The 21150-nt window shown below is 35.8% G+C and overlaps 1 protein-coding gene across 2 annotated transcripts in view; it reads left to right on the top strand.

Moving 5' to 3' along the window:
- Positions 1 to 21150, top strand: part of stac (C2 and C2B_Munc13-like domain-containing protein staccato) — a 335805-nt gene that overhangs the window by 15490 nt on the left and 299165 nt on the right. The window contains exon 1 of one of the 2 annotated variants that reach the window (XM_081766336.1): positions 8490 to 8714. The exons of the other annotated variant lie outside the window; for it this stretch is intronic. Coding sequence (XP_081622462.1) covers positions 8548 to 8714 — 167 coding nt within the window. The 5' untranslated portion in view covers positions 8490 to 8547. Of the gene's footprint in view, positions 1 to 8489; positions 8715 to 21150 lie in introns of those variants that run through there. 2 annotated transcript variants of the gene reach the window in all.

The following is a 21150-nucleotide window of genomic DNA, read 5'->3' as shown; positions in this document are numbered from 1 at the left end:
TGGGAGAGTAAGGGTCAAGAACAATGTGAAACTGATTTCAGTTACTAAGTAAGTAGCAATGTCACGTGTACACCTTGCGAAGAAGTTTCGTTTATAGGGTGTGATATTTTCTTAATATTAAAACCGGAAGTGGTAGTAGATTTCTAAGGCTTCCAGTTTTAGTAGAAAGAATATAATAAAGACGGAATATATTCCTGGGACGTTTAATTGATGGCAGAAATAAGTTTCTCATTACTAATTACTGTTTTTATTCTATAGCGATCAACGTTAAAGCCGGAAATGTTTGATTTTTACCACTTCCGATTTAAATAGACGGTTGAGAGAAGGTAGTACCTTTCTTAGAACGCTAAATCGATTCCAAATAAAAACACTGCCCGTGTCTTTTATCCCTTTGGCGCTATGTAGATTAAGTGTAGTGGATTTCTACCATATCCGGGTTTAGTAAAGAGTTAAAGATGGAGATTAAAATTTATTCTTGGCACACTTAACTGATTGCAGAAAACTGCTTCTCGCTAACTATTACCGTTTTTTTTTTCTTTATAGTGATCAGTATAAAAAATGAAATGGTTTATTACCACTTCCGGTATGAGTATCGTCTCCATCAACGAACACGATTCCTAAGTTTTGACACTCTTCATTCTAGCCATTGTCTATCAAGTAGCTCTTGAGATTCTTCCCTGAATGGATGGTCAAAACTGGTAATAAAGGAGTTTTGGTAAAACGAACTCTCTAAAAGATGATTTTAAAAAAAATCATAAAGTTAAAATATGGACACAATTTTATTGTAAAGAGTTTTGAAAATCAGATTATTTTGAATGAGTTGATTTAATTACGTTCTTATTTAAAAGATTCAGTAGAAATGAAACTTAAATCCAAAATACATAATATAAAATTATTAGCAACTCGATATCACTTCAACGCCGACAATTATTGAATAACGTAATTCTGTAGAAGTAATAAGCGATGGAATTATGTTGCTTTCCATGAAATAATTTCATACTCATCGGAAGTAATTGAAGTGACTGTGTTGTATACATGTAGTATACAGAAGCAGTGACGGCGCAAATGATCAATTGCTTGTTAATCAATTATGGTTGATGATCTATGGATTATGGGTCTGGATTATGGTTGATGATCTAATAATTGGGTTTCTGTCAGGACTGATTTCTGGGCTTAGTTGTACTTGCTGAAAGGAAGATCCACAAGCTCAATAACTATAGTCATGTGTAGACTAGTGAGAGAACGAGAAGTTGTATCATACGTTTTGCATAGCAACTCATCTTTAGTAATTCCGTTTTGCTGTTCTATCCCTCGTACCACGCGTCCATTCGCAGATCTACTGATTGAGTGTTAGTACTAGTTTTGATAATCTCAAACATACGCCAGAGAACAATTATGTAAATAGAGCTTCGGCAAGTTTAAAGTTCTTCCAGTTCCTCTGGATTTAGAAAATGAGATCACGGGTAAGCCTTCGCATGTGACGAGTTCATCATATGATCAGGGGTAAAAGTGGGTCTGAAAAGGTAGAGGGACGGTAGATAGCGGCATGACGTCACACCGTCCCCTGCCTACCTTTCCCTATTGTAATTTTTTAGAAACTGGGGGGACGCCGTACATATTTTTTGGAGGTGGGAGGATGGCGTTCCCCCCGCACTTTTACCCCTGCATATGATGATAAAAGCCTCGTCAGTGTTAGTGACCATGACAATGATGGTGACGGTGCTGTGTTATATTACGAAGAGGAACATAAACAAAAACAGCTATCAACAATCAAGATGGGATGGCCTGCTATAGCTGGAAATTACGCCCATAATTACAAGGTGACCCATAAGTCTTAGTATAGTGGATTATTTTGGAAACAAACATGATTAAAGGAAATCTGACTAGCGGAGGGCGAACTTGAGTAAAGGAGCTACCGATTGATGCATGCGTGGTGAATGGCGGCCATCTTGGATCTGGGTTAATTGTTTCAAATAGGAAGGTAGGCATGTGACACATCAATTAACACTGCTTTTTGCAAGGGAATGCAGTCCCGCAAGCAGAAATGCGTTATCATGTCTCGTTCCAAAGTTATGACGCCCCAAAGTCCCACCTACAGGATGTGCTCCTCATGTTGCTCGTCCATTGCAACACACAACCGGAATCTCTTAGTCCAGTCCTCCTGAACCCGAAACAACAAGCAGGGGTGATGCTATCCCTGTAGGTGTGCAACATCCCGAATCTTCTCCTGATACACCAAGTGATTTAAGTATCCCCATGCAAAAAAAAATCCAAGGGTTGAGGTCCGGCGACCGGGCTGGCCACTCCACATGGATTCGGCAACCGATCCAATGTCCAGGAAAATGCAGATCCAAGCACTCCCGCACAGGTAGCGCATAGTGTAGTGGGGCACCATCTTGCTGAAAATATCAGGGCAAGGTGGCATCAGGGTGAAGAAGCAACGGAAACACTAACTCTTGTAACATGTCCAGATATCGGACACCATTTAGGGTACCAGGAATGAATAAGGGTGCTATGATCGACGTGTTCCATATGCCACACCACACCATGATATGAGCAGAGGTAACTCTCTTGCAAGGATTGATCGCATGTTGGTTTGCATCCGACCAATATCGCATGTTCTGGCGATTCACTTCCCCATCCAAATAAAAGTTTGCCTCGTCTGTGAAGAGAACGCTGGCTGGAAAATGTGGATCTCGGCCATATTGTGGCAAAGCCCAATTGGCGAATTCCATGCGCCGTTCTGGATCATCCTCTGTAAAGTTGTGGACAAGCTGCAGCTTGAAGGGATGCCACTTGTTCGTATGGAGAATCCTCATGACGGAAGCACGTGGTACGCCTGTTATCACTGATAGTTATCTTGTGCTGCGCTTCAGACTTTTTTCACTCGCAGCAAGAACCATTGTGGATGTCTCCTCATTTGTCGCGGTTCGTGTGGGACCTGACCGTGGTCTGTCGGCAACATTACCAGTTACACTGAATTTCCTAATGAGGTAGCTAACGGTGCTGTGGCTTATTTCTTTCGGGGTGGCGCGCGTTGAAGTCCTGGGCAATCACACGACTGCTTCTTTCCCTAAACATTAGGATGATCTCAATTCTTTCCTGCTTCGTCAGTGCCATCTCGCTCTACCTGCAACGAAAAGAAATCCTTTCAAGTTAAGGTGTCAGTCTTTCTTGCAGCGTTAGTGCCATGTCGCTCTTCCTGCAAGGAAACAGAAAACCGTCAACTTTGGGGCGTCATAACTTTGGAACGGGACATGATAACGCATTTCTGCTTGCGGGACTGCATTCCCCTGCAAAAAACAGTTTTAATTGATGTGTCACATGCCTACCTTCCTATTTGAAAAAAAAATAACCTGGATTCAAAATGGCCGCCATTCACCACGCATGTATCAATCGGTAGCTCCTTTACCCAAGTCCAACCTCCGCTTGTCAGATTTGCTTTAATCATGTTTGTTTCCAGAATAATCCACTATACTAACACTTATGCACCATCCTGTAGAATTGACTTGACGAGAAGTCAGCAGGAGCCAGCACGTTTCAAATGTTGCATGTTGGAAGTTCCTGATTTCTGATACATTTCGCAATTAGTGATTAATATCGATTCAGGAGAGCTGTAGAACAAATACTACAGTTTTCCAAAACATAGTTCAGTACGTTCTCTTTCGAACGACTGGTTTGAAAGAAAAATGCCAAATTAACAAAATGTTAGAAACTGATTTTGCTTCTTCCCACAGAATTAAGCACTGTTTGTTTCTCATGCGTCTTGTTTCCTGTTGAGAGAATGAAAAGGAGCAGGTTTTATAGCGCTGATTTCTCAGACTGGAGAAGTTGAATCCGAGTGTTTACGACCATGAAAGTAGGTCTAATCATTGGTCATCATTTTAGAAATGGAAAGACTTAAAATGTGGCATAAATAAATGTGAACTTTCGATGACGATCTTCAGAAACAAATAAAATCCTCGGTCAAAAGGTAAAGAAACTTTTTGGAACAATTCATCATCTTACTGATTCTATTACTTGCATAACAAAAATTTCCCTTTCGCAAGCACAGTGTGTCTCTAACTAAAAATCCGAGTCCGGGAAACCTTTTAGCTCCTCATGGCTGTATGGATAGTATATGCACTTTTGGCGCGTGGGACCTGGTTCTATTCCGGGAAGGAGCTCATGTAGTTGGGATCCCACCTTAAGCTGCAAGTCCACATCTCATATAATATCCCTACTGAAAGGAACGCTAAACTCCAATCCAATAAAATGAAGGTTTTGTAGAAATCTATTTGATCAACTCATGAAAGCATACATCCATTCAATAATACGAAGAAGGAAGATCACCTCACGATATGATATTCGAAGTGAACAGATTAGCCTTTTTGGAGAAAAACTTCTCTATCACATACTTGAAGTTGTGTAAAGCGAAAAATACTTGAGTATTCTATTTAATTCAACTCATGTGGAGCAGTCGCAAATTATTAGATTTGTGAAGATACAACGAAACTCAATTCAAATTCGAGGAAAATTTATACGTAATTCAGGACGCTCAAATTGTTCTTAAAAAAAACGGAATGTCCCCCTTAGTTCGGAACAAATGGCAACTTTACGTGTATGGGTCCTCGAATGTGTGTACTCAGACTTTTGGCTCTTCTGCTTTCACTGTTTCGAAGAAAACAAAAACCGATGCTTACGATCTAAATACATGCTGGAATTTTGAATAATGAAATACTTTATATTTATTGAGCTTATATAGAAGAGTAGAAGTGACTCATTAGTAATAACTTAGGCCATGCTCTACACTTAGGTAGAAACGTGAAATTTAGACGTTTTTTGTTACGGAAGCAAGAGAGAATTATTTTTGCAAATTCGCATCCTAAATGGGGAGTTCATTCTTTTTTCTGAAGTACAGTAAATTTATATCTCATGAATCCTCGGATATAAAGTTGCCATTAAGAGTAACTGCCTCAGCGTTTTTCGAGAATTTCTCTCGTAAGTGGAGAAAGGGGGCAATTTCTGTAATACTGAAATTTCCCACTGTTGTTCCAGAATATGTCCAATCTTATTCGGTTATGTTGAAGGCATGAAACTCGATATTTGAACTACAGAAGTAAAAGTAAGTAAATATGTATTTTAGAGTTTTCGACAATTTCTCTTCTAGAGGAGGGGGGAATTTCTATAATATATGGTGTGTATATACATTTTCGATGGATGATAGTACTATTTGCGGCAAAACAAAACAGCAAATCAAGTTTGTGTGTGAAGTATAACTTTTGTCGAGAATTGTATACATTAGAAAAGAAAGAAAAAAAACATTACACACAGCTAAACTGGAAATCTGCTTTGTCTCTCTCTCCTCTATTTTCTTAAAATCAGTTTTGAACTTACTTTTACTATTTCAAGAGCATAGTGAATACAAAGAACATCATTATGATTCTTTTGTGTCCTGAATATTTAACCTGAATTGAGCAAGTGGCTCTAAAATCCATGTGTGTTCTAAATGGTTATATTTCAGTTGTAAATAGTGATCTAAAATGATGCTGTAAATTTCCTTTGATATTTTCTCCATAATATAGTCTTAGCGGTGGTGGAAAATTCTTTCACAAACTAATCTTATTTGTAACATAGAGCTGCAGATATACAATATCAGTCACTTATAAGATACTTTGTATGGCTATCGTTAATGACTACCTATAACTTGACGCACAAGGATCATTCTGTTATTTCGTTTTAATTGTAGTAGTTTGATGCTTCGTACAAAAAGTCAGTTACCTCCAGATTTAGATTACAAGCACCTTTAAGCAAAATAATATATATATCCATTGGTATACTTTCACTTTTGGAGATATAAATAGCTATGATGAGATAGGAAGTGTGGCTGTAAATGTAACCAAAAGGCAAATACTTTCTATTTCTACATTTGTTCCTAACCAAAGTTAGCACAGGTGCCAATTTCAAGAGACTAAAAATATCCCCTATTATTGTCACGAAAAACTATAAAGACAGATTGTACACTAATTACTTTACGAGAAGAAAGTTGTTAGAATAATGTACTTAAACGTCACGCAAGACTATTGTACTTTCCAAGTGGGCGCCTGGTTGCATTGATGCAGTTACTCGGGCAAGAAACATGACATGACACGACAGGGAAAAGTGCCCGAAAATTAAACGAGAATATTAATTTTCTTGTAAGAGTTGAAGCATAGCTTATCATACCTCAGGTAATTTTGAGTACATATTATATTGCTGTTACTTTCCCAGAAAATGAATATAACAAGATTTACAAAATATTAGTGCAGAAACGATTGTGCTTATAGAAGTTCCTGGATGTTTGCGACATTGCAAAATAGGAAGTGGTGTTCAGTTCAATTTGGGAAACTGGTGTTTTATAATCATGATACTGTTCCGATCATCTGGCTTGCCTCTTTCTTCGATAGTTTGCTACAATCCTTCTATATTATCACGAATTAATTAGGGCTTATTCAGGAGTTAATAATTGGTGAGGAAAATATTAATCATTGCTCCTGTTTGACAGCAATCAATTTTTTACATGAAGTAGGGCTAGAGCATTTTCTTTTTATATCAATTTATTCAACTATATATAAATTGGAGGTGATGCTTAAAACAGCAACTTTTGTCGTGAAAACAGTTTGGCGCTGACAGTGAGCTTTGTTATTGCGCCTTTAAATAAGGACGGCGCGGCGCTAAAAGACCTCCAAGAAGAGTTTAGCCTTAAATAGCTCAGTGCTCATCTACTAATTGTGGCATAACACCTAGTTACCGACGTACCTTCGATCTATTAAACAAGCACACTTTTAGTCAATGTAAGAATAGTAAGATATTAAGAACAATAAATTACTCCAAATCTTTAATTTTAGCTTTAATAAAATCCCTCTGATGTGTTTCCTTCAATTACTTTTATATTTCAATTATAAGCGCGAACCTTTGGACCACCAGCTCCGGGTTCACTTCTTAGTATGAAATGCTTGACATTTAAACGCATTACATAGATATACATTATAGCCTCAATGATAGAAATACATACTGAACTTCAACAATCCCAACCAAACCAACCTCTACATTAAGCCCACATAAAAGTTTAGCAAATTAATACTATATACTAATAATACTAATTAATATAATATATACTAAAGCAAGTATTGAATTTTTCCTGGTGACGTGATTTTAATAAGTGTTCTCGGACTATCAGACATCAAGTGCAGACATTGCATTCATCTTCATGGATTGATGAAAAGACCGGAGATAGGTGGGCATATGCACTGCTGTCATAATACCGTTTACAGCAATTCGATATCTCTAACAGTTTTCGAGATACTAAAAAATGGTAAAAATTGTTATAGGCCCTATTGTTTAAAATGACGCATTTGTGAAAACATTCGGAAATGGTTGTTGCTTTTCTTTGCTTTTATAACATCCCAACATTAGATTTTGCGAGATGTAATTACAACTACTTCTCGAATTACATAACATTGAAGCAATGTTGCAAACTTTAAACGTATTTACCAGAACTCCAGTACGGTTTCAGATATCGAATTACTGTAAATTGCAGTATAGTCTTTACGTAATTACGTATAGGCCTATTGAAAGTATCTGTGTGATTGGATGATAGATATTTATCTAAGCATTTTTTTTTTTTAATGAAGTCTTTTGACAAAAGTCAATTTTCAATCTCTTGTAACTTTGTATCTATTCATTCAAAATCCATCATATCATGATCATAGTATTATACACTAAATACTTAAATGTGTATTAACCCATCCATCTCACTTGCGTTATTGCTGCTGTAGAGGTCACCAGCATTTGGATGTTTGTGATACTATTGTGTCCTTAGTTTGCCAATACAGAAGAATGTAAAATTTTCTTCTAAGTTATTTGCAGTATTTATTTACACAGTTTGATGCAATTTACAATGTAAAGAGGAAAAGAGGGGAAACCCTTGTATTGCTTGTGTACTGTGTATAGCTAGGTAATTGTGAGAAAACTTCCAAGTTCATATTTCCCTGTAGTAATCAAAGAGGAAGGAAGTTCCTAATAATTCACCACTAGGATTCCCCTAATAGTTAAGCATATAACTGATACTATTGATATCTACCAGGAAGGAAGACAGTTGTAGATGTGTTAATAGGATACAGACTTGTAGTCAGTTCTATTTGTATACTCTTCTTATTTTAATTTTACTTTTTTTGTGCTCACCCACAAAAGAAACTGTCTACTGTTTAGTTTTCTGTTCTTACGTCATTCAAAGGAGGTGAATAGAAACAAAAACCGACTGATATTTTCCTTCTGCATTTATACTTGTAAACTCGAAGGGGTCATTGCATAAAACCTTGAAGGCCGGAAAACGTGCCAGTGAATGAGCAGAAGGTATCTGAAACACTATAGACTTTACATGTGAAATCTATACGTTGTATGTGCTCAGCCTATTAACTTAATTGAGACGTCCATATGTGACCATCAAATGATTCATTCCTTCACGCAGTGATTATGTTTAGTGATCTTTTTTACTATTACTATTTTACGAGTAATTAAAGTGTGACAATGTGGGCTAAAAAGAAACTTTCAGTATTACCAGAACGAGTAAGAAAGGTGCTTTTCTTGCCATGTGATTTTTCAATGAAATTTATTTTACCAAAAGACACAGAAGAAATTGATCTTCATGTTGATGAGGAGTTAGGAGCAGACTGGGCTGCCATAACGACACCGGAGTAAGTACGAGATTAGTTAGCAACTCATTATATTAAAAGCTTTATAAGCAGTTGTATTTAAGTGTGTTTAAACTTTCATAATTTCAATAGTTGTTTTTTAAATAATTTTAAGATATTCCTTCAATTTAAGAAAGAAAGATGCTTGATAAACCCAATGAATTCTATCTGTCCGTAAGATGTTCGGTTTACTTCTTGTTGCATTTAGCTATGAACTAATATCTTTTTTGGGGGGGAGGGGTCAATTTTTGCCATTTTGGATAATGTAGCCCACGAGAAAAGATTTGGAATTTTCTCGTCTCGAAAATGGGTCCTGAAAATGTAGTTTCTTATCGAGAAGTGTGTATGTTTTTAATGAAATAGCTGTGTCTCGTCTTATATCTGGACACAAAAAAATCAGTCTCGTCTTGTCTCGTGAGCAGCGGTATTTATAGGAAATTTTATTGACTGACATAAAAAATCTTAAACATTCAAAATTTCAAAATATTTCAAAGAAATATAGACACACTTGCATACATGATACACTAAATTAAAAGCAACACTCCTTGAATAACATAAGATAGTATTCATTACGTCAAAAATTATCAATTTGAAGTGTATAAGATTTTTAAAACAGAGATTTTTGTTCAAATTAACGTATCATTATTTTTTTTAATCGAACAGATATTAGTTCACGTTATAGATAAACAGACAATTGTTCCCTCATCGGAAATCGAAAGTAAGATTTCCAGATTTAAAATAAATATCCATTGTTCTACAATATGGGGGCAGAAGTATTGGCTTTGATTTTGTATAGCTTCGCAATTAGAGATTAATTCCCGATGTATGCTGAAAAATTTACATGTTACACAAGAAAAAAATATAGGGTGTTTTTCAACACTAAGGGTCCAATGTTGCGGGTAACACAGGCCTAGTGTTCATGATTTGACCCAGAGACCGTGTTGAGCAGTGTGAAAATAACAACGGAGTGGTGTTACAGAACTAAACGAATGATCGAAGGAACGTGGAAGTAGAAATAGCATCACGGTGATCTTTCTATGTATGCTATGTATTATTACTAATTTCCAGTTAGCATGGTGAACGCAGACCATTAAGACATTAATAAGTGTATTATTCGTCAGTGGTCAGCTAAACCTTTCATTTGTTAGGAAGAATGACTTAGCAAGGTACCACACCCGTCTCAAAATACAATCTATCGAATAGATGCACCTATATAACATTTTGAGCGTTCACATTGCCTCCCAAGGCTATTATAAATATCTAGTAATTAGCATTGAGAATGTGTATTTGTTCTTATTTTTTAATATGACCATAGCTTCGTGCGGTATATTTAACATTTATACCAGTCAACGAACAACGTGTTATAGTTCCTATAATATTTCACGAAAGTAGTTTTATGACCATATAAACTATCTGACATTTACATGAAAAGATGTGTTATCTGTTGTTCCTATATCCACTATATATTTCTCTTCGTCACCAACTATATCTAGTTTCTCGTAACCGCTTACAAATACTTCTTGCCATACTTTATTATCCCTCATAAGAGTCATGCTCATTTAATAAGTAAAAAGAAAAAAGTAAAAGTTCTTGTTTCGCAACTGTATAAAAAAACACCAGTGCTATGTTACTAAAATGGATCCTCATATCATGTAGTTGATTTAACGACTACCATTCTAACACTTAACTCTAAAGTGCGATATTGTTGAAGGAGCATCAGGCTTATCAAAATTTAACCCATCTCGGGTAACACAAAGGCATTGTATTGAATTGACACAACTTTTTTTCGTTGTTGTTGTTGTTGTTGCTGCTGTTATATATAAACAACATGACTCAATAAATATGCTTCTTGTTTTTGCTTTCACAGAACAAAACTAGGGTTGCCAACTGGCCGGTTTTTCACCGGTCCTGTCGGATATATTGCTGTTACTTCGATTAAAGCTGGTGACCAGTACAAACTTCTTACCAGCCCCCTTATGACCGTTTTCTTCAAATTTGTATCCAGTTCGAAGCAATTTCATCTGGTTCAAAGTATAGATTTAAAAAGTAACTTTCGTTCTATAAATCCAAAACTGTCACCTTTCACCTTAAATGGCACATGCCTAGCACATCGTGTGTTGTTAGGGTCCAGGCAAGCAGAGAGAGATTGGTGTCCCGCAGAGCTCCAGGCAAGCTAGGTGGTTGCAGTTAGGATCTCTCAGAGCTCTAGGCAAACTAAGGGGTGGTTGAGTTCCCACAGAGCTCCAGGGTCACCTTTCAGCATCTATCAACGATTAATATATTGTGTTCATCAGTTTAGATAATTTTAAAGAGGTGACAGGGACTGTATCAGGGAAGATTTAAGATTTAATTGTAAGGAATTTTATACATTTATTGAGAGTGAAAAAGGAGTTCTTAAAGCAATTTCCTGTAGTTGAAGTTTAAAGAATAAATTTAATTTTCCAAATCCAAAATTGTCACGTAAAGATCTATATTTTTATTCATCTGTTTCGATAATTTTAAACAAATGGCAGTTACTGGTAAATACAAAAAATGATCAATGCCGATTCCAGTTTCTCATTTATAGCATATGTATATATTAAGCTTACTAGTGAATGTACTAAGAATATGCAAAATACAGGTGCTAATGCACTTTTGTCGACAATAGTACATTTCCTTCCCATGGATGGGTCCGAATAGAGATACTTTTCACATAGACCTATATCATAGGGAATTTTGAGAAGGTACCGTTTATTTTTTTCCAGAGTTGGCAACCCTAAACAAGACAGCGTCCAACTCTTGAAGCTAGTATGTATGGTACTCGAGTGATACAAAAAAAAAAAAAAAAAAGTATTAATTTCCAGGCGGGTTGTAATAAATGCTTTGTCAATCACTTCGCTGCTTTGGTAATCACCTTCAAATTACTTGAAGCATACCACCCATGCTCCCATACAAATTATTTATGGGAAGATTTGTATTATAATATAGGAATATCTTGCATAACGCTCTTAACTGGTTCTGAAAAACGTCCGCGATATACAAAACTGCGTTGTTGGAGGTGTAGTTACAGTAGATTTAAATTCTATCTGTCCATTACAAAATATTTAGGTTAGTAAACAAGCTCAAAAATTACAAAATAAAATAAATAATACAAAAAATCATTTTAAACATATGAAAGTAGTAAAAAAAAAAACACACACACACACACACAAGCCTTCATATTTCTTCAATTGTAAGCGAAAAAATATTTGTTTTACGTCCCACAAATATCGCTGTAAGGTAAAGGAGACGGGTGATTAATGAAAGTGAACGGTTATAAAAAGAATTAATGGAATGAAAATGTGGGAGCACCAACGAACAAAGTTGTCCACAACGAACTCGAGTGGCTTTGCATCGAACCAGAAACCTCTCATACCAGAGCTTAAGTACACTTACCACTGAGGCACTGTCTCAAACACTGCCCAGTCTTAGATTGTACGTAGTTACTATCGTCGTATCACAAGCCAATACTCTACTTGACTTGCACAGCGTTTCCATCTAAATATGCATAAGTGCTGCTTACTGCTTTTATCTGGTTATTTTTTTTAATTGAATTGGCAACCTTATTCATAAATAAATGTAATAGTAACTTGCAATGCCACGTGTACACCACGGAAGGAGTTTGATTTGTATGGCGTAATATATTGTCAATTAATATTGAAACCGGATGTGGCAGTTTTACCACTTCCGGTTTTAGTAGAGATATTAGAATGGAGATGCGAGAGATTATGATCAAGGCAAGTGAATGATGGAAGAATTTGGGAATGAGAATGAGAATGTGGGAGGAAACGGAATTATCCAAAGAAAACCTATGAGCACGATGTTGTCCACCACAAACTTACTTGGGAATAGTGTGTTAAGAAAATGAAACCTATTCTTAGAACGCTAAATCGACTCCTAAAAAAATCTAATCTTTTTTACTCTATGTAGATCAGTATTGAAATTAGGAGTTGTAATGGACTTCAGGTTTTAAATACAGAGCTAAAGATTGCGATTAAATTTACTTTTGGGACGCTTAATCGATTACGGTGAACTACTTCTCGTTATCTATTACCGTTCTTGGTCTATACTGATCAACGTTAAAACCGGAACTGGTTGAGTTCTACCACTTCCGGTGGATAGATAATCTCCATTCAAACAATTCGAATCCTAACTTTGACCCTGTACAACATCCTGGCCAAAATTGATGGTGATCTATCAGGTACTTCTTTATTTTTTTATTCTTCCGGTCGGAATTAGACTGAATAAACAAATATTTAAAGAACCTCTGGTAAAGAAAACTATTTAAAAACCGCGTTAGAGCGAAACTAACGTAATTGCGTTATGCAAAGTGTTTATGTAAGTGATATGGAAATTAAATTGTTTAGTGTGAAGTTAGCATTGACATTGATTCTGTATTTACTAGAAATTTGCATTAATGTTCAATTTGTATCTAGTTACCTAAAACAATTATTTCCTATTGCTTACATTTATAAAGCAATACAAACACACATGATATAGTGATTGTAATATCACTTGTAAATCAATCATTGAATTGAAATACCAGGTAAGAGATGTATTTAGGCACTTTCCATATGTTTAGCTTCCGTGTGAATAAATAGCCATGTATGCGCTGGAAACGAAATTTTACAGACTAGCAATTTTATTTTCAGCTCCCTCCACAAGTCAGGAAGTTCGGTATAATAACTGTAATTGTCACGTTTATCACACGTCTCCCCAATAAACACCTTCTATATATAAAGAAATTTCTGTCCAGGGGGAAAGTTTGCAAGCTATAGTGAAAATTAGTGGCTATAGTCGGTGGTAGTTCAGTACTAGATGAACCGCCAGTGCCGAACCAGTCTAAATGAAGTAGCCAGAAAAGTGTCTTTCGAGAATGTTAGTTTTTTTTTTTAGTAGTAGTCATAGTTAGTAGTCAAATAAATCATAATTGATTGATATGGCACCTGTAATGTGTGTTCAGATGTGTGGCTACGATACTGAGAGATGAAAAGCAACGGAAAACTATCACTCAATTTGACCTTTTTCACTGACTAAAGGAAGTTTAAATATGTACAGTCAATGACGAAATATGATTTATTTTGTATACAAATACATATTAATGTGCAATTACTTTTGTCGATAAAGGCACTGTACAATAATCTTCCGCAGATTTTCTCCCATTTCAATCTCTAGAAAGGAGACGTCTAGGGAAAGACCATTGGACGAAAGAGTAACAATGTGGGATTTAAGGTTGGAGGAAAAAGACAAGCGAGAGGAAAAGTATTAGGATAAGAATGTGGAACATACTTACAGACGTGCAAGAAAGTATTTTTCTGTTCAAGCTAAATGAAAGACAAGAAACCTGTCCAACCTTGTACTCGTGATTTAACTCCATCAAAAGACATGCTGCTTTTACATGTCTGCAAGCAGACGCCTCTCCCAAGCAAGTGTTTTGCTACTAAGCTTATTGCTTCCAGATTGAGAGGGAAAACAGTCCTTACATTTACTTTCGACGAAAACCGGAACACAAGCAAAACAATACATATGTAGTAGTTTAAAACTGTCTTATTATTTACAATATTAATATTTACATATGTAAATATTTGTTCTACCCCAGCGATACCCATCTTCTCCAGGAGTTTTGGCGGAATTCCTCCACATTGACAGTTGTCCCATACGCTCCAAAATGCGTAGGAGACTACTACATTAGGCAGCCTCTGCCTATTTATTACTAAACAAAATCAGACTGTCCACTTTTGCCTCCCATTACAATTTTATCCTTTCGCTCATTGATTATGCACTGAGAGTAAGGGAAATATTGATGCTGGTAATGAATGAAATGGTGGAATGAAAAAGTGGGATGAAACGGGGAAATTTCGAGAAAACTCGCATATACGGTGTTTCTGTTTTTAGAACAAATCTCAGATGGCGCGAGCTGGAATCGAATTAGGGACCCCACTCACTAGAGGTTAGCGTGCCATACAGCCTACCACGCACCAGAGATTCTACTATTTAGCCACCGCGGCCCAACAAAAGAGAATACATTCTTTGCTATGACAGTTATTTTAATTTGCTGTTCAAGTTCTTCTTCACAGTTTGCATTCTTAAAAGAATCATTATAGTATAAAGTTCGATTATGTGATTTTCAGCGAAAAATTATGCCTCCCCAAAAATCTCATGGATACACCCAAAACTCCGTTTTATGGCACTTTTGTTCTACCTATGTTTTTTAGTGCCCAGGTGTAAATAGTAAAAAGTTATTTTGGAAATATAACCAGACTTTCTTCCAGAAAAGTTGTTTCGCACGAAAAAGAAGAAAAATGTGTCTGTGGTGCAATGGAACACTATTCGTTGAATAGCATGCACTGCATAAGAGTATGTAATCACAATTTAATATATATTAGTTCGTGGGAGGGGGGGGTTGGCCATCTTTGGAAATGTGCCTGGAGGAAACCCCAAATAAAACAGGCTGAATTTTTGGTTTATTGCAGTGGAATGAAATGGAATCTTTAATTTAATATTCCACATATAGGGATGAAGGTTAAGAGATTAACAATCAGTGAAGGAAGTGAAAGAAATTCTTCATTGAAAAGGTAGAAAGATTGAAAACAAAATCTTAGAGAACCTACGGATACATGTTGTCCACTATAAAACATACATGGAATGGCCTGGAATTGAACCAATGAACTTTGGATCTTGAGGTGAGCGATTCATCATTGAGCCTCCATTATCGCAGGGATAGGCGCTTTCCATCCAGATATCAGCACGTAAGTTTTATGATTGTCGCTAGTTGTATACAAAATGAGATGTTGTCTCTAGAAAAGTATATCTATTGGACGAGTTCTGTGTTATCGCGTGGGCAACACTAAGTTTTCCATGTAACAGTATATGCATACGTAAGGCACTGGTGATCTATATGGTGTGTAGTTCTACTGAGCACTATGCAGTCATTTTTACCGTCGTATTAAGATTGACTAATGCGCAACTTACATCGATTTATACTTTGATTTCTCCTTACGTGCTTCGACAACTCTACGGAAAAGTTGTGGCTTGCCTTTTACGATATAAATTGTAACAGACTTCACAAACGGACTTCTGAGTATGGAAGTTAGCACCATGCGTTATTATTATTATTATTATTATTATTATTATTATTATTATTATTATTATTATTATTATTATTATTATTATTATTATTATTTGAAATTTGTTTTATTCACAACTAATATTAACTTGAAGATCCAAAAGCGTTCATACACAGAACGGAAAGCAGTTACGTTCAAAATAATTGCTACTACCAAAATGGAGCAAAATATTACATTCTTTAAATATTACACAATTCCCTTTAGTCTTTTACGGATTAAAAAAAAGTGTCAACAAGTAGATAAATAAACATTTTATTCAGCGAAGTGGTGCATTCCGATTCCAATTTCCACCGGAACTCCAATCACAATTTCCACTGAACCAGCAATGGTTTCTGCCGCTACTCTCAAACGTCGATTCACAGTAATAACTGAAATATTTGTAGGGTGACTACGATTAAATTCTGATTGGAGTTCCGGTGCAGTAAGTTCCAATTTATTTTGCTAAACACTACAATAATACGATCTTTCGTACGTGACTTAATACGACACATTCCAGTTCAATTTTTGTCCACGTTCTTTCGTCATCATCTACTTTTTTTGATTCCATCAAGCGTTTTCAGCGAAGTTTATTTCGATTTGAAAGTGATTTGACGAATAGGAAAGCCCACATTATGACGCGCAATCACTCAAACGCGTGCCTCTTCACTTAAGATCTTACCTCTGCCCATGGTCTCTAACAATAACGGCAACAAACACTCAAAAGAGGCATAAAAATCCACACAACACTGTTCAAAACGTCACTGTAATCTATCTAATAATATTGTTCACTAATAATGTAGACTTCTGACATCATTTATGTCTAATAAGGCCTGTATACTATGGAATTATATTCCAGGGGCAACTATAAAAACGAATTAACTACTAACCTTTAACCGTACCTCGATCAGGCAAAGTTATTTCATGATCTTGATCATGTTATTTTTAATTAAAATAATCGCCAACTTTAAAATAGATCAATAATCTTTCATTTTTACTATATGTAAACATGTTACAAAAAGTAAAGACGTCTATTATGCTCATGAGACATTATAGAGACTTACACAAACAAAATATTTTGAATTGGTAGTTTTCCCTATCGAATATACATTAATTAGTTAATTAAAATGTAAGTTGAAGCGCCTGTCCGGAAACTTTTGACCGGCAGTGTATATGTATTGTGGAACTTTGAATAGTTAGGAACTCTTGAAATGTTTTCTGTGGAGTATTGTACTCTGTAGGACAGAAATATGGACATGACGCAAAGAGAAAGAAATACTAAAGCCTTTTGAAGAGTGAGTGTAGAGACGAATGGAGAAAATTGTCTGGGTCGAACAGAAAATCAATGAGAAAACTATCATGAATAGTAAGCGAGAAAATAATAATGGTATAATTAAACAGAGGAAGAGAAACTGGCTGATACATCGGCGGAGGAAGAAAAAAAAACTATCTTGAAGAATGTCGTAGAAGGTACGATTGAAGAAAATATGTGGAGTAAAAGCTACAAATGATAGACTGTTACAGAAAATTGCTAGTTCAGTACGAAGAGGTCAGCTGAGGGCCGTGGAAGAATTCATTTTGCGACAAGTGACCTATCAGTATCAAATTTCTATGATTTATAACCCAAGTCGATTCTAATATTCTAAATCACAATTTATAATTGTTTCGTGTTCCTTTTTCTTTCCCATACCACATAAATTCTTAAATAATGCTTATAGTTAACATTTTTGATGGATCCAGGGGGCGAAGGTTCATTCAGCCCCCCACTCCCAACAGCACTGGCCTCAGTGCTGCAAGAGACCGCTGAGAGAGAGCAATCTTTTATCGCACTCTCACCTCCTCCCTCAATAATCTGTCCTGGATCCGCCTATGATAGTAAAGATATTTCATTTCTTTCAAAAATACTTTTCAATGTTCATTGACCAAAGCAAAGTATTTAAGAAGTGTCTACAAGAAAACGAATTCCATGTTTTCAACGCAGGACAACTTGTGGAAATTTAAATACTGATAGTTGTCTGTCTTGTATCTTTATGCTAAGTGTTCGAAGTGGAAGAAAAGCAGAGGTGGTATATTTCATTACGATTTTGACTCAACATACCGGCTATCTAAATGTCGAAATGCAGTGAGGATATATTACCTAAAAGATAGCATTTCTATTTATATAATGACTGAAAACCATTGAAGAGCTTCTCTGTAGTTACGGGGGGGAGAAACTTTAATCCCCCGCCAACAACTTTCTGAAAAAAGAAATATATTAATAAAATATTCTCTTATGTTATATTATAGAGAATTATACACGAAAACCGAATGAGGATATTAATAATTTCCTGCGGGAAAACTCCCGGTCCCCCACTCGACTGTGGGGTATTCCAAACCTCCGGAAGGTCCGCCCCCATAACAGACAAACCCTAAATTCGCCCGTACTTAAAACACGGCATTTATATGCATTAAGGCAAGAAGACACACACACATATACAATAAAGAAACAATTCAATATGGCACATCAAAATATAAAGTAGGCACTTAATTTTAAAAACAATAGATAGGAAAAAGATAATAAAAATGTCAGTGTGGTCAACTTAGAAATTATTTCTACATAAGAAATAAAATATTTTTACGTGTAAAGCCATTCGTCAATTACTGTGTATAAAAATTGGATTTATTAAAGATAACTACTTTCCAGTGACGGTATGTCTTGATCATTGAAAAACCAGAGGCGGTATGCCTTCATCACTGAAAAACCAGAGGCGGTATGGCATACCACCGCATACCGTCTCACTTCGACCACGGTTTATGCTAATACGGAGCTTCCTATTTTATGCGTAATTTGTATAATTTGCTTCACGGTCGAAGGTTCTTTGGGTTCGACTTGTGATATGAGTGGTTTGGAAGAAGTATTGACTATTATGTAACTTCACAAATTATATAACGAGTGTAAGAATTCATTACATTTAATACAGAGAAATTCACATGAGCAACATTTATTCACATAAAAAATCATTTTGTAGTACGCTCATACTACATAATAATGCGAAAATGTGAATATTCGAACAAATGATGCAATTGCTTTCTGAGAAAACGGGGATATTTTTCCTTGTGTTTACACAAAACACTCCTATTCTGTAGAACCATTTCCAACATCATATATCAATAAGGGACATTTTTGAAACGCCTTGTGTTAAACGTACGAATATTTAACCTATTAACGCGTATGAATAAGAGTAGTGAAATGATAGGTAAGTGTACATATACCGTATAGTTGTAACATACGTACATGCATAACCGTATTTTGAGAATACTAAACAGTCTATAACAAATAAAAGTATACAAGTTTTCAGTCAGCCTATCAATTTGTATAAAGTAGTGAGTGACACTATGTAGTACTAAACATTGTTGCTGCCACTGGAGGTGATGATTCGTAAAGTCCATTTCAAAATTGATTCGAGGTCAAGTGATCGCAAGAAGTCGTGAAGCTTCACTTAGATCTACTGATTTCACCATCCCAACGTGGGAGTGTGTTCTGGTGGTCGGTCCCTATTCACGAAATTTTGCTAGTATTACCTCTCGGGCTTTACGGAGAACATCTCTTGAGGGTACAGTGCTGTCAAATTGCCACTAAGTTTTGTTTATTGTTGTTGGTGTCGTTATTTTGTAGTTTCAGTGTTGTTTAATTCGAATTTCGTGTTACAGTTCTTTTAAGTACTGTGTTTGTCTCCAACATTTGGCAACATCGTTGGTCCACTTGTGATGTTTGAATTTTTCTCAAGTGTGCGTTCGAAAGGAAGATCCACAAATCGTTCCGAAATCTTCCAATTTGACCCACATGAAGCAAAACAGTTCTATTATTGGTGTAGAGCCCATGCTTCACGAATTGCTCGGATAGTTATAATTCTTAAATGCTTCTTGAATTTTAAATTCTAAAATTTTGCGACAAACCATATGCAAACCGGTTGGGAATCACCGCTCTAATAGATAGCTTTTCGTCAAGTTCTTGAATGTTCGAATTAGTTCTGCCATTTGATATATCGGGGATTCTCAATCTTGGCGACTTGAGTGAAGAGGTCAATATGCGAGAGTTCGGGGTCATGAGGAACATGAAGAAAGGTCAAAGAGAAAAGATGTAATTAGGTCTAATAGCGGAAAATGTTTTTTCAAAGATTGTTTTGAATTTCTTATTTTGATACACATATTTTTATTAACACACTTATTGTTCAACTGTTATTCCCATTCCTATAAAAGGCTTAAACACACAAAACAACAAGCGATAAGTAACAATAATCAAAAAGCTTATTGCAAACCGGAAATTACTTATAGGAATAGATTATCGATGGCAAGAGAATGTGACAATATGTCGAGAAAAGTATATGAGATATAGGTTGAGAAAGCCCGGAATGTGTTTGAAGGAGTTTATTAGCACTACGTAAGCAGAAGTAAATGTTCCCTCTAACATAAGTGCGAAAAATAAACTACATTTAAAAATCTTATTTCACACTGACTTACCTCTCTCAATACGTAGGTTGCTTAGCAACCGTAGTTCCCGCCAGGAAATAAAAAAATCCCCTGCGCTCCGCTGATCGTGTGTGTGGAGGGGATGGCCATGCTGATTACTTTTCATTGTGATATTCGAAGCGTAACTCGATAGCGGATCAAGGTAACTCATTTTTGTTGTAATACGAACAAAAGATCAAATAGTTAATAAAATGGTTTATTAAGTATTCAAATATACATATATTATCTTCGTTAATATTATTACTAAATCTAAACTCGAAACTGAATTTCAATTTGTATTTACGTTTGAGTCTATGTTTAGTAAATTAATCTGTTACATATAACAATATTCTCTCTGTAATGAATATCTTTGTGAAGATTTTTATTTTAGTTTGAAATGGAATAGGTGTAATAATTGATATTCGCAAGTCACCAAACGCAGACTTTGATCATCTTCGCTTCAGAATGCGAGTTAGATCCAGTCCGTATCGTACAGCGTGGACTTGGGTGTAATATTTTAATGTATAGTTAATTTGTGTTCTTCAGGTTTCCAGTAACATGTAGGGCAAAATAGTAAAACTACAATAAATTCACGTTTTTAATTTTCCATGTTCTATGTTCAAGGCAATTGTAGTAACTAAGAAGAATATTTTCCACATAAAAATATCTTTTTTAAACTTTAATGGACGAAATAAACACGTACAAAATTGCGAAGTCCCGTGGAATAAAAGACCAACTAATTTATAATATGAACATTTTATCACCGAAAAGGTGGCAGAAACTTTTGATGAAACATACACAGAGTTCCTAGCTATATGGCACAGATGTTT

Source organism: Thermobia domestica, chromosome 1 (assembly GCF_964235325.1).
Source record: "Thermobia domestica chromosome 1, izTheDome1.hap1.1, whole genome shotgun sequence".
Taxonomy (NCBI): domain Eukaryota; kingdom Metazoa; phylum Arthropoda; class Insecta; order Zygentoma; family Lepismatidae; genus Thermobia; species Thermobia domestica.
The sequence above is the reverse complement of the archived record's forward strand: the minus strand, read 5'-3'. Positions and strand labels throughout refer to the sequence as shown.